The 12,221-nt window shown below is 44.8% G+C and overlaps 1 protein-coding gene across 4 annotated transcripts in view; it reads right to left on the bottom strand.

The window, feature by feature from the left end:
- The window catches only part of MACF1 (microtubule actin crosslinking factor 1), a 1,022,862-nt gene that overhangs the window by 385,421 nt on the left and 625,220 nt on the right, over window positions 1–12,221 (bottom strand). For all 4 annotated transcript variants that reach the window (XM_086955743.1, XM_086955745.1, XM_086955746.1 and 1 more), the window contains 2 exons: window positions 9,846–10,341; window positions 1,715–3,186 (listed from right to left, as the gene is read on the bottom strand). In XM_086955743.1, the coding sequence (XP_086811869.1) occupies window positions 1,715–3,186; window positions 9,846–10,341 (1,968 nt within the window). The remainder of the gene's footprint in view (window positions 1–1,714; window positions 3,187–9,845; window positions 10,342–12,221) is intronic.

The following is a 12,221-nucleotide window of genomic DNA, read 5'->3' as shown; positions in this document are numbered from 1 at the left end:
TTACTTCAGTTGATGTCATTGTGGGCGGACCAAATTCCTTAAGTCAGATAGTCGCTGAATGTAAATTCTAAGTTTTCTACCAGTGAGGACCTCAGTTTTGGATGACTAGAGTGTCATGTGGTTGGTTAACATCCATAGGTCCATTGCTTAAAGCAGTCATCTCTGCTGGAGCAGTTTAGGTCCAGTTGGTTTTCTAGCTTTAGGATGATCATCGAGGTGTCATCTGTGTGGTTTTAACAGGTTACAATGAAGTCCCTGGTGAGGATGGTAATGGAGGGAAGTGAGAATTGAAGAGGTGTGGCAAGATGATAGAACCTTTCAGAAACCCAGAGTTAGTGCAGAAAGGAGCAAGCATGATGGTGCTTTATCTGCCAACGAGGTAGGAGAAGATTCAGTTTAAAAGAATTCCTTCATGTTAACATATTCTTGCCTCTGTAGTTGGGTGAAGTGGGAGACTGAATAACAGACAATCCCAAATCTAGTATGTGGCAACTCCATTCCTGTCTACTGTGGTCTGCAGGTGTAAATGATGGTGTGTGGTGTTCTTCTGCCAGGATGGGAGCCAGTTTAACAATTATGAAGGTTGTTTTCTTCCAGGAATTTGGAGACTTAATTGAAAGCAGATATTTATATAAGGTTGCAAAGGAATTTGCTGTTGGTCAATATCAAGCTGATTCAGTTGAACCAAGGTTGTTCTTCTGAATGATTTGCTTGGTGTTAAAGACGTTGAGGTCATTTGGAATGATGTCTTGGTTTATGGAGATTTGGTAATGCTTCTTGTCTAAATAGAGGTATTAGTGGAGAGTTGGTTGTATTTAAAACTCAAAGTTGACAAGTGTCTGATGGGGAGCCAGCTGGGAGGCTGGACTTGGGCAGTACTTGATAAAGAGTTGTTTAAAAATTGCCACAATGTGTGCCTGACACCACAGATTCTCTTGTATGGTCTAAGGACAGAGACTGATAGGTGATTTACTCCTGAGGTAATGTGTCAGTGTATTGGTATTCACAACAAGATGTTATGCAGGGGGATCATGCAGGGTTTGGAGGTAGTGTGATCTTGATCTACCCCTGTTCAGGTGGGCGTATGTGAGGGTGTGAAGAGAACACACAGTTGGATATTAACATAGGTGGAGGACACCTAAACCATAATGGAAAATCTGCAGATGACAGCCAGGCTCGGGAGGAAGTCAGATCGGAAGGATCGTGATTTGGGAGAGTATATAACCAATGTGAGGTAAAAAAAACTACGTGACAATGGACAGGAGGCTTACACTTGGATGAGCTACAAAGCACAAAATAGTTATATGACTCAGATAAATTAATTCCAGTTTTGCCTTCAGCGACAAAACAATTCACAGCCTTAGACTTGCTGAACACGCACTTGCACAATGACCGTATAGTATCACAAACAAAGGAAGCAACTAAAATCCATCTTCTACAACTGAATACACAATAAAATGTGGGAGGACACTTCACAAAATGCCTCTATGTGGTATGTGAGTTATTTGGCTGTTTTCATTTTCTAAAAGCCCTCCCTCCACCACTCAATAATCATAGAAAAGCAGACACAACCATGGTGATACATCTAGACAGAGCAAAACACTGCCCAGAAGTATTATTTCTGTTGTCACATACAAAACAAACCTCAGCATTGAAACCAATGAACAAGAAGAGCATAAAGTAAATCCAGCCTTGTTGCAGGCAAGGAGCTTACCTTAAAGGTGTTCAGCTGCTGGTTGATGGCTTCTACCTCAGACGCCACTGTCCCCCGCAACACTGCATAAGTCTCCACAGCTGCCATCAGGTCCTTTATTTCCTTCAGTTGGCTGTAGAAGTCCTTCACGCGTGCCAGAGTTGTCTCTATTTGCTCATGTCGGTTTTTGCCCCTCTCAATCAATTTTCCACACTGCTTATTCAAGGTCTGTAGCTCCCGCTTCAAGCTTAGCAGGTCAGGGCTGGCTTCAGATTCCAGCATCTGTTGGCACTCCTCCTGAGAGCGCCCGATGTCTGACTTCAGCTCCTGCAGCTTGCCCAGGAATCTCTGAAGCTCCTCTATTTGGGACTGTAGGCTGTCCACATCTCGCCCGACAGCACCCATGCTATCAAACTCATCATCCCAATCCGCAAGCTGGGAGAACATTTCTCGTACGTGGCTGTGAAATTGACTGATTCCTTGCAGCTTGCTCTCCAGCGCCGAGCAGCATTCACCCACTTTATGCTTAACCAGGCCAAACTCCCTCTGCATGGTCTCTGTTTGGTGCAGGAGCTCTGAGGAGTCCGACCCTGAAGGCGCATCGGCCACCAGACCCTGGATCAAGTCCTTGAGATAGACCACCTGCGGCTCCACAGCTTGGAGGGTCTCCTGCTGGGCTCTCATCTTCTCCAGGTTCTTGTTGCTGCAGGCTTGAGGACCCAGAGCCTCATAGATCTCAAGCTGATGTTGGGCCCCCTCCAGCTTCTTCTCGATGTTTGTGAAGCTGTCTTTAAACTCTTTCAATCGCTGGGACATCTCTTCAATGGAGGCAGCCTTGGAGTGAAGATCTTCTGTAAGAGCATCCATCTTCTGATTGAGGCTGGCTTTCTCTTCTCTAATGCTGTCTTCATCTGCCTGGGATGCATCAATCAGGAGATCTGCTGCACTGTTCAGAGTCTCCAATGTGGAATGATGTTTGTCCACATCACTCTGCAGGACCTTTGCACTGAGGTGTGATGCCTCCAGCTGTGCAGGGTCAATAGATACTGCCAGCTGCCGTACTTGGCTGCTGCAGTCTTCCACCCAGGGAAGAAGCTCCTCCACATGGTGTTGGTACTTTTGAGCCTTTTGCAAGCAGTCCTTGAGCATGGCATGTCTTTCGGAGGCCTGCTTACCGAGTTCTGCCCAGTGAGCTTTGAGGGAGTCCAGCTGGCTCAGCAAAGTGTTCTTCTCCTCTCCCGGCTGTGCAGAGAGGAGTAAAGATTCTCCCTCACCCACGATCATTTCATAGGCCCCGCTATGCTGATTCAGGCTCTTCTGGAACTCCTCCTGCTGATGGATCTGAGACAGGAGCCGATCAAGTTTTGCAGAGATGGGGAGGCTCTGGGCTTGCTGGCTGAGTTTACCATCCAGCCAGGTTCTGAGCTCATCGAACATTTGTTGAAATTGCTGGGAGCTAGCAAGCGTGGTCTGGAGTCGATTCATACGATCCGCTGGCAAGAAGAACATTAAGAATGGATTCAAAAATCAGTCAGCAAATTTTAACTATTAAGGAAGACATCAACACACAACACACCACTATCATTTCATACAAAATTCACACACTTCCCCCTCCTCAACTGCCCGTCATGGTGTACTGTGCTTACATAGCCCCTCAATGTCAGGGTCCTTTAAGGTGTATATAGTTCAGAAGATCCCTCTGCACTTCAAGAGTATTTGACATGGTAAATGACAATAGCACAACCCACTGCTAAGACTTTATTATGGTATATGGTGCCAACATGCGATCCCCAAGCAAGTGCTTATCAAGGAGTTTGAAGTTCACAAGATCTCTCCAGGAGCTGTGCATGAAGGTCACATAAACCATGCCTTACTGTCTGACATGGAGCAAAACTCTAACACAGCCCCTACAAGTTAGAGTTCACCACAGTATATGAAGTTCACATGCCCTCTACTATGTTCTGGGACGTAGACACATTGCTTGGTTCAACAAATCCCTTCTTTCCCTCTCTCTGTCTCCGCTCTTGTCCCTGAGAGAAAAGTGGGAAACTGAGGCAGGTAGAATGCTCCACAAGAAAGAATGGTCGAAAGCAATTGCTTTCCCACGTTTAGCCTCCCGCAATTGCAAGTTAAAATTGATACAATATTTCATACTCGACAGATCTCACCTATCCCCAGCAGCTCTTCATAAATACTTTCTGCAAGCAAAGGATACTTGTCTGCGCTGCCTAGGCTCTCCAGCTCATCTTTTGCACATGCTATAGTTATGCCCCACATCTGGGCCCTACTGGACCAAGATCCTGGACTTGGTATCTACTTACACAGCTAAACCTATTTCCCCAGATTGGATAGCAGTGGCTCTTGGTAGCTCCAAACAGTTTAATAAAGACAAAACTGCCTCCTGTATAGCTACTTTAGTCCTCCTCAGCGTGAAGTGACATATCACCTTGCAACTGAAGGCCAAGTCCCCGTCCTCCTTCGAAGCTGAGAGTTGTGCTCTTAATAGGGAGGAGGCAAGGGGCATTAACCAACATACTGTAGCTGCCACATAGGATATGGTCCTACAGACCCTGAAGACCCCCCTTTATACTGGATCAAACTAATCTCCGCAATACATCCATACCCCAGTGGCCCCCGGGCTGCGACTTCCACCAGATGCACACAGTAGTTCAACGCCTTCCGAACAAAAATCCAGCCATACCTCCCCACACTTTCTCTCTACACTACACATGACTTGAGTATAAACCAACTATACAATCGCCGTTCAGAAGAGCATGATCCCACCTGGTGGCCTCCTCCGTTAAAGGTCTCCAACTCACAAGATTTAGATTCTTATATAACATGAGTGTAAAACTGTTATTTACTTTGATATACCAGAAAAATGTTATAGTCGATGGTACAATTCTTTTTTTCAATTGTAGTAAACATATTTTGTTAAAACATACAACTTACAGGACTATTGTGAATCTCCTGAAACTGTGTAAAAACAGCACAGCACTGAAAATAAAATGGCAACGTTTGTTGAAAACATGAAGTTCACATATTCCCTTTCTTTTAAGTGTTATGGTGCATGGATTTAAGAAGACCTCTCCAAGTGCCCATCACGGTAGATGCAGCTTAAGCAGCCCCAAGAGTCTGTCAAAGTTTGACACCCATGTTTCCATCCACATTCATCAGTGTCTGTCATACTACCTAAAACTCGGCGTTTCCCCTACCTATAATGTACAAAATCTCAAGAAGGGGGTGACAAATACTTCTAAAGAATGACTGGTCAAGCTTGGTGTGCAGCTGCAAATCTGCTAAGAGACTGACATTGTGAAAGCTGGCTGTGAACTGGGAGGGATGAGGGGTGGATATGGGGGAGCACCCAAGCCTGAACGTTTTTGAACGCAGTATTATGCACTGTGTTGGGGAAGAATATCTTCTTAGTATGGTGGAAAGGGGACAGGAAGCTCTGGTATTTCTAGTTACTTGAGCTATATAAATATAAGCACAATAGAGCCCTCTTATTTATTTCCTATAATATCGATGTCTCATCAATCATGCATAGCTCAAGTAACTAGAAATACCAGAGAAGTCCACAACAAATTGGAAAGCAATTGAAACGCTCTTCCCACTCGAAATACAGGTAGAGTTATAAATTATATATAGACACGTGAGGGTGGACCCAATTAGATAATGGGTGGTAACAACAGATTCTGGATGAAATTAGTACTCTGGTTCAGATGAAATGAGATTTCCCTCACTATGAGATTTCATATTGAGTTTCCTAATGTTGGATTCGCTTCGAATTAGTCGTTCAAACATAAGGGGTCAAGCATGTTTAATAATGTCTAGGTGTTAGAAGAAAAAAAAGAGCAAGGTGTGTGTAACAAAAAGTAACAAAGTACATAACAAACGCTAAAATACTCTTATTTAATTTATAGATACAGAGTCAAATGTTGTTAATGTCCTGATGAAGGTGTCAAGATTGAAAAGCACCGAAACGCTGCGTCGACTGTTTTTACTTTGACTGTACATATATTCACTGTATTACCACTGTTGGTGGTTTTTTAAATGGTTTTTTATTATGTTTTAGATTGTAACCCAGCCGGGAGGTAAATAATAAATCTCATGATTTTTAATTTAATTTTTTCAAGTTGTTTCACTTTAATTTACTTTGGTTTAGTTGTTTGCTCTGCCTTGCTTTTCTCATCGAATTGTATTGTTTAGGGAGATGTGGAATATTTCTACTTCCCAACTAAGACCCCCTCAATTAATGATGGCTCAGCAATCCTCGTCTGCTACGTTCAAGACAGGGACTCCAAATCTTTCTCTGTGTTAAGATCCCCTTCCCTGCTATATACTACAGGGTAACCTCCTATACCTTTTACGATTAACAGCAGCCACGCCATCAGCCATGAAACCAAGCGGCACACATGTGGTGGCACACATGTGGTGCCGCACAGCCTTATTTTATCTAAAGGACACTATAGGGCAGACAGGGCTCGAGCATGTTTCGGAGCCAATGCAAGATGATTCTGCAGCCAGCAAGCCCAACCACGAACGAGCGAACCCCTTAGAATGCATTTGGAAGCAGCCCTGGCATCAGCCTACCGGATCCTCGGGGAGAGCATCAATAGGGCACTAAAAGTTGTAACAGACAAGACACCAAGGCAAACTATGGTACTTCGAAATGCAGGCTTTTTTTAATGTGCACCCCTGGTGGGAGAAGACTCCCTGGCCATCCTGCTAAAAGTCTGTTCAGACTTGATTACTTGGGCCCTGGACCGGGACGGACTGCCTTGAGTGTTATTTTACGTGTCCTGCTGTATCTGAGCTTCTATGCCCTCCAGACTTGCAGAGTAACCGTGGCTGCGGGTCCGGAGCCTTTGAAATTCAATTAGAGTGTACTACTCTTGCTGACACTGGGACACCAGTAGAAAAGAGCAGCACTCACAATGGACACTACAGCAACCATTAACCATTCCAGAATCCCAACAAAAAGTCTCACTCGCCCCGGACTTCAGGCCGATTAATCAAGTTGCCCCAGCAAGGGGAACAGTCAGGGCTCTTCTGGGAGCAGAGCACCCCCTAGATATGTTGTCCCTCCCTACCTCCCTCTAACACCCCGATGATGCACGCAAAGGCCGTTCTTGCAGGCTGCAGGGTTGAGGTAATGGCTGAACATCACGTAACCTGCTGGCGAGGGTCTGACAGACACTATTTGAAGTTCTTACACTGGTTTAACCGAATCGCAGACACGCAGCAGAAAAAAGGACAAACATCTGTAGAAATAATGGATGAAAAGATATAAAAGAGAGCGCACAGAAAAGACAATTGACACTCTAGAAGACAGTCCATGCAGGAGGCTCATGCCAGGCCCTGAAGTGATGGCTGTGCAGCCTTTTCCGCTGAGTTACTCCGAGCAGACCAGAAGCATTTGCTGAATCTAGACTGACCTCTGGGATCTATGGATTCCAAACTTATGGAAGGGCTACATTTCAGTCTGGTTTGGATAGTAAGAACACGATCTAAAAAAAAAGGAATATTGGGCACTGTTTTCTTGACAGGTGCGCCGTGGTCCATGTGTACTCCTTTATTTTAAAGACCCTAGAACATATCTGAATTCGACAACCAGAGGGAAGAGTAATACAGCACCTGCTGGTCTGTCCAAGATTCACGATGCACATCCCTGCTCTCTGGAGGGATTTAAATCTGTGCCCCGGAAAGTCTGAAACGCAGAACAGATGGTTCCGTGGGTCTCAATTGTGATTACCCATGAACTTAAAACACATGCCAAACCTGGTCATTTACTACTCATAATTTATGATCCATCCAAAAGTGCTAAATAAATCAAAAAGTGCAGACAGCACCTAGACGTGGCTGAGTGGGCCCTAGCTGAGGAGATACACATTCGATGGAGTAGAAAGGATGACAAGCTTGAAGGCCCGATAAACACATGGCGAGCCTTAACCGATGAGATCCTAGCCCCTGCCTCTAGAGAGACAAAGGACACAGATTCAGACCCGACACAGAAGAGGCCGAACACCCTGACGCAGGGGAGGTACAGGCCAGTGCCCCTACTTGATTGCGTATGGTGCGGTCTCGATTGGGGGCCAGGGACTCCACACAGGTGCCCCGGGAGAGTGGGGCATCAGTCTTGCTCCCATGTAACACTGGAAAGCTTCATGATAACATACCAGTGTACATTACATATTTTTAATGAAATGATCAAGAGTACTCTGAATGCCAGTTGTATAGTTAATACAATGATAATAAAGTTTAAAAAAAGGGCAGACGGCGCAGTGCTTGTAAGTGCAATGGTGAAACAACAAAAATATGATGCATATATACAACGTAGGTGTCCTACACCTGTAGAGGGCTCTTAAATAGTTGTCAGGAAGTACTGGATTATAGTCACACTAACTGAGAGATGTGTGCTTAATTATTACAAAAAGGACCTTTGTCGAGCCTATAAAGAGGACCCCACAAGTGATGAGAGGTATGTGTTTATCCTGTAGGTGAATATTTGACACAAGTAAGAAGCCATGAGGTTAATAGAAGTTTCTATGATATATTTTTCCTAGGTACTTTGTCAGGTGGACTTTTTGTCCTGAGGAGGCCCTCTGAAATTAGCCTGTTGATCGAAACATCGACATGGGAGTGGGGATCGTCCAGTATGGATTAGATTTCTATTATCAGTAATAATATTGGAATGCATATTTAGGCAGTTAATACCAACATTGTATATGCATTATAATTTAATTATTTCACTACTGCACTTATGAGCACTGCACTGCCTGCACTTTTTAAATTTATTTAGCACTTTTTAAATGAATAAAGAATTATGAGTAATGTAAATGGTCACGTTCGGGATGTAATTTAACTTCATGGGTAATCAAGTTTGAGACAGACGGTACCATTTGTTTCAAGTTCCAGGTTCCGTTGTTTGGGCAGACTGGGGTTTGGTCCACTGTTTCTTCCACCAGAAAAGGTGAAATATGAGGACTTTTTGCCCCCCTCATATTGCATACAACAAACTACAAGGGGATGGGTAGAATGCTTACACTGATCAATGGGGCCACATTTTAGTTCATCGTTTTTCGTCCATCATGCACTCTTGATAAGGGTCTGCCTTATGCAAGAAGTACTGGCCCTGCTCCTCCAGGTAACAGTCCATCCTGATAAGCAGGCAAGGCCCCCTCCAGCAGGGGATCCAAGTGACCCCAGACCAGTTTTAGCCTTTTCTGTGCTCATCAGTACAGTATAGGCTGAGTTCTGTGGCACAATGAGCACAAGACCCACATCTGGCCGCTTCCGTCACACCTGGGGCATTAACTGCAACAAACAAGGGATGGATGTTATACTCGAATGAATATCTGCCACTGCTGGCCGTCCAGTGCCTTTTCTTGTATCAACATGGGACTGAAAGCATGTCCCTCCTGACTGTCCCTAAACCAGGATTCTGTCAAGGGTCTGCCTACTTAAGGTCTCCATCTTTAGGTATAAAGTTGACAGGAGCAGCTGCTTCACCTTCAGCTTGTTCATCACACTTTCCACCTGGGCTCCCTGCCCATCACACCTGACACTAGGTTGTCTGTTCCCTGCCCTGTATGACAGGCACCACCTGGGTTCTGTTCCTGCTACACCTTGTGTTGTATTAAGCTGCCACTGGCAGAAAGAGAAGGACCAGAAGAGCATCAAGGGGTTGGTAAGTTGTGGTCATGATGGATCTGGAGATCTAGTGAAACCAGTGATCTAAAGTTAATCTCAGGAAGAGGAATTTAAATACCATTAACATGGGGCACTTGTAGACTATAAAGGAAGTATAGAACAACAGACCTCTTTAAGCTAGCAAAACATCTCCCCAAGGAGCATGAAACTATTGGATCTCTTCCCAAGGTACCTGAAGTTATTAGATTTCTCCGATGGCATGGCGGACCCCTTTTAGCATATTTTTAAGGACTTTTTTTGAGGTTTTTGTCACTTTGGTTTTCTTCTCAGTTGGAAGATACCCTAGTATCAAGTGGTGTTTTATGTTCAAAACGAATTCCATTTAATTGAATGGTTTCGACTGATTGGTGATTTTTATATTTATACTGTGCACTTTTATGGTTCAATGAATCGAAATAAAGTATTTGATGATGTACAGATATCTGATAGCACTAACCTGCCAGGTCTTCCAGCCCCCGGAGTGGAAGGGCCACAGCATCCAGGCGCTTCTTCAGCTCGTCCTTCAGATACTGCTCCCCAATGAGCTGCGATAGCTCGTCACACAGGGCCTGGGCCTCCATCACCTCCTGCTCCAGCGCCTCCACCTCAGACCGCAGCTCGCTCGTCTCCTGAAGCTGCTGCTTTACCACGTCTGGATGAGCGCTGAGAGCAGACTGGTCACCCAGCTTCTGCTCGACCTCCTTTACTTTCTCCGCCAGGTCCCGCAGCACATCCATGTAGCGGGTGCTCATGCCTAGTGCCTGGCCGATGTGCTCAGAGCGGGAATTAAGCCTCTGAGTCAGCTCATCCCATTTATCGTTGACGGCGCGAAGCCCCTCCTGTACCTGGCTGATGGAAGGCGACCCCTCTGCAGTGCTGCTCAAGATCCCCCCTGCAGCCTGGTTGAGTTGCTCGTGCTGCTGAAGGCGGCTTTCAAACTCTCTTAACATAAACTGAAACACAAGGAAAGATCACAGAGTTTATACGCAAGTACATGTAACAAAGAGGAATCAGTATCATCAGCCTGTTCAAACTGGGGCTCATGGCAAACTAATGCAAAGCAGGAGAAGGGGCAACTCACCATGAAAGGGACATTGAGGGGTTCCTTCCATGGCACAAAAGAGGAAATATCCTGCCTTGGGAAGCATCAGGATGTATCGGCTTTAGGAGGCACCAAGCAGTATTCTGCCAGGGTTGGCTGGGGGAGCACCAGCTCTCCTGCACCAAAGCAAACAAAAGTATGCTGTGCGGGCAGAAGGACGCAGGAAGGGACCAGTGGGCATACTTACTTGAGAGAAAACAGTAGGTATCCAGCGTTTTTTCACTTTCTCAACATTTGTGAGCCACCAGCAGCTATGCTACTACAAAAGGCACTAGGAGATATTCTATCATATGGCTTATCAGGAGTTCTCCTTCTAAGAGGAACCAGGAGATATGCTTGCAAAAGGCACCAGGAGATATGCTGCCTGGTAGGTAACTGGAGGTATCCTGGTTTAGGAGGCATCAGTCTTAGGAGAGATTGGGCAGTGTCTGGCCAATAAGGGTGCCAGAATGGCACCCTTCCAGGCGAAGGTCTAGAAGATATGCCACCACTGCAAGCATCAGGAAGAATCCAACCATGAGAGGAATCAAGGCATATTCTGTATGTTTATTTTTATATTTTACCAAAGAGGAGCTTTGAAGGGACAACAGGCAAACAAAGGGCGCCCTCCACTCAATACTATCAACAAACAAAGCCTGTGGTGAACATTACACATGAATATCAACATTGTTTGGGGTAACCCACCTTTTTTCTTTCAGTGTGACAGGGTTTGATATCTGTTCATGTGTATCTTCTGAAAAATTTTAAATTGGTCCGGCCTCCCAGAGTGGTGCTGACAAGTGTTCAGACAAAAACCTGTGATGCGTTTAGGAAGTGCCTCACGTAAGGAACAACCTGGGAGCAGTTGGCAGGTACTCACCAATTTGCTCACCGTTTCATCATCCGCACTTTCCCAAACGGAAAGTGTAAACGAAAGACATTTTCGTGCACATCAAAATAGTACATTCCCTATAGACGCCCGTTAAAGACGGAGGACTTCTCTGGCCCTCTGTAGGTTAAAATTGAATTATGGGAAAACATAAAACATATCTTTAAGTTGTTGTACTCATTAAAAAAAAAAAAACTATTGCAAACATATTCATTTGTTTTCCTTCTGGTAAATACATTACACAACAGATACTATGGTGGGCTACCTATTCAGGCCTTTAGCATACCACAGAGAATGGATATATCCTATGAATTCTCTATGTCACTTGTTGTTTCCTTTTATCTCTTTTTAAACCTACAGGTCCAGCGCATACCAAAGGTGGAATTGGGTCCCCGTGCCCTGATGAAATTGCCACAAAATAAAATGGCAATGAAACAAGTCGGCCCTTCAGGTAAAATGGTCTAAAAGATGCACATGGCCGGGTCTACGAATTGACATCAAACCCTATCCCACTGAAATAAAAAAGGTTGGTCATCCCCAATTTTTTTGATATTCATGTACTATGTGCAAAAAGGACTTTTTTTGTTGATAATCTGTATGTTATCAGGATTTATCTTATCATGAGAAGTTCAAACAAGTAGCTGGCGTGTGGTCCAGAAGCCAATCTGCCATTCTAGGGATCAGGGGATACCCTGCTATGTGAAGAACAGAAAGCATTCTGCCCACCAAGAGGTTTCCTTCCACACAAAGCTACAATAAAGTATAGTGGCCTGGGTGGTTAGAAGAGGTATCATTTCATGGGAGGTACCCGGAGGTATCTTTTCTACCACAGAAGACAATGAGAGGTATCTTTCGGATATTCA

The sequence above is a fragment of the Lissotriton vulgaris genome, chromosome 2_1 (genome assembly GCF_964263255.1).
Source record: "Lissotriton vulgaris chromosome 2_1, aLisVul1.2, whole genome shotgun sequence".
In the NCBI taxonomy this organism is placed as follows: domain Eukaryota; kingdom Metazoa; phylum Chordata; class Amphibia; order Caudata; family Salamandridae; genus Lissotriton; species Lissotriton vulgaris.
The sequence above is the reverse complement of the archived record's forward strand: the minus strand, read 5'-3'. Positions and strand labels throughout refer to the sequence as shown.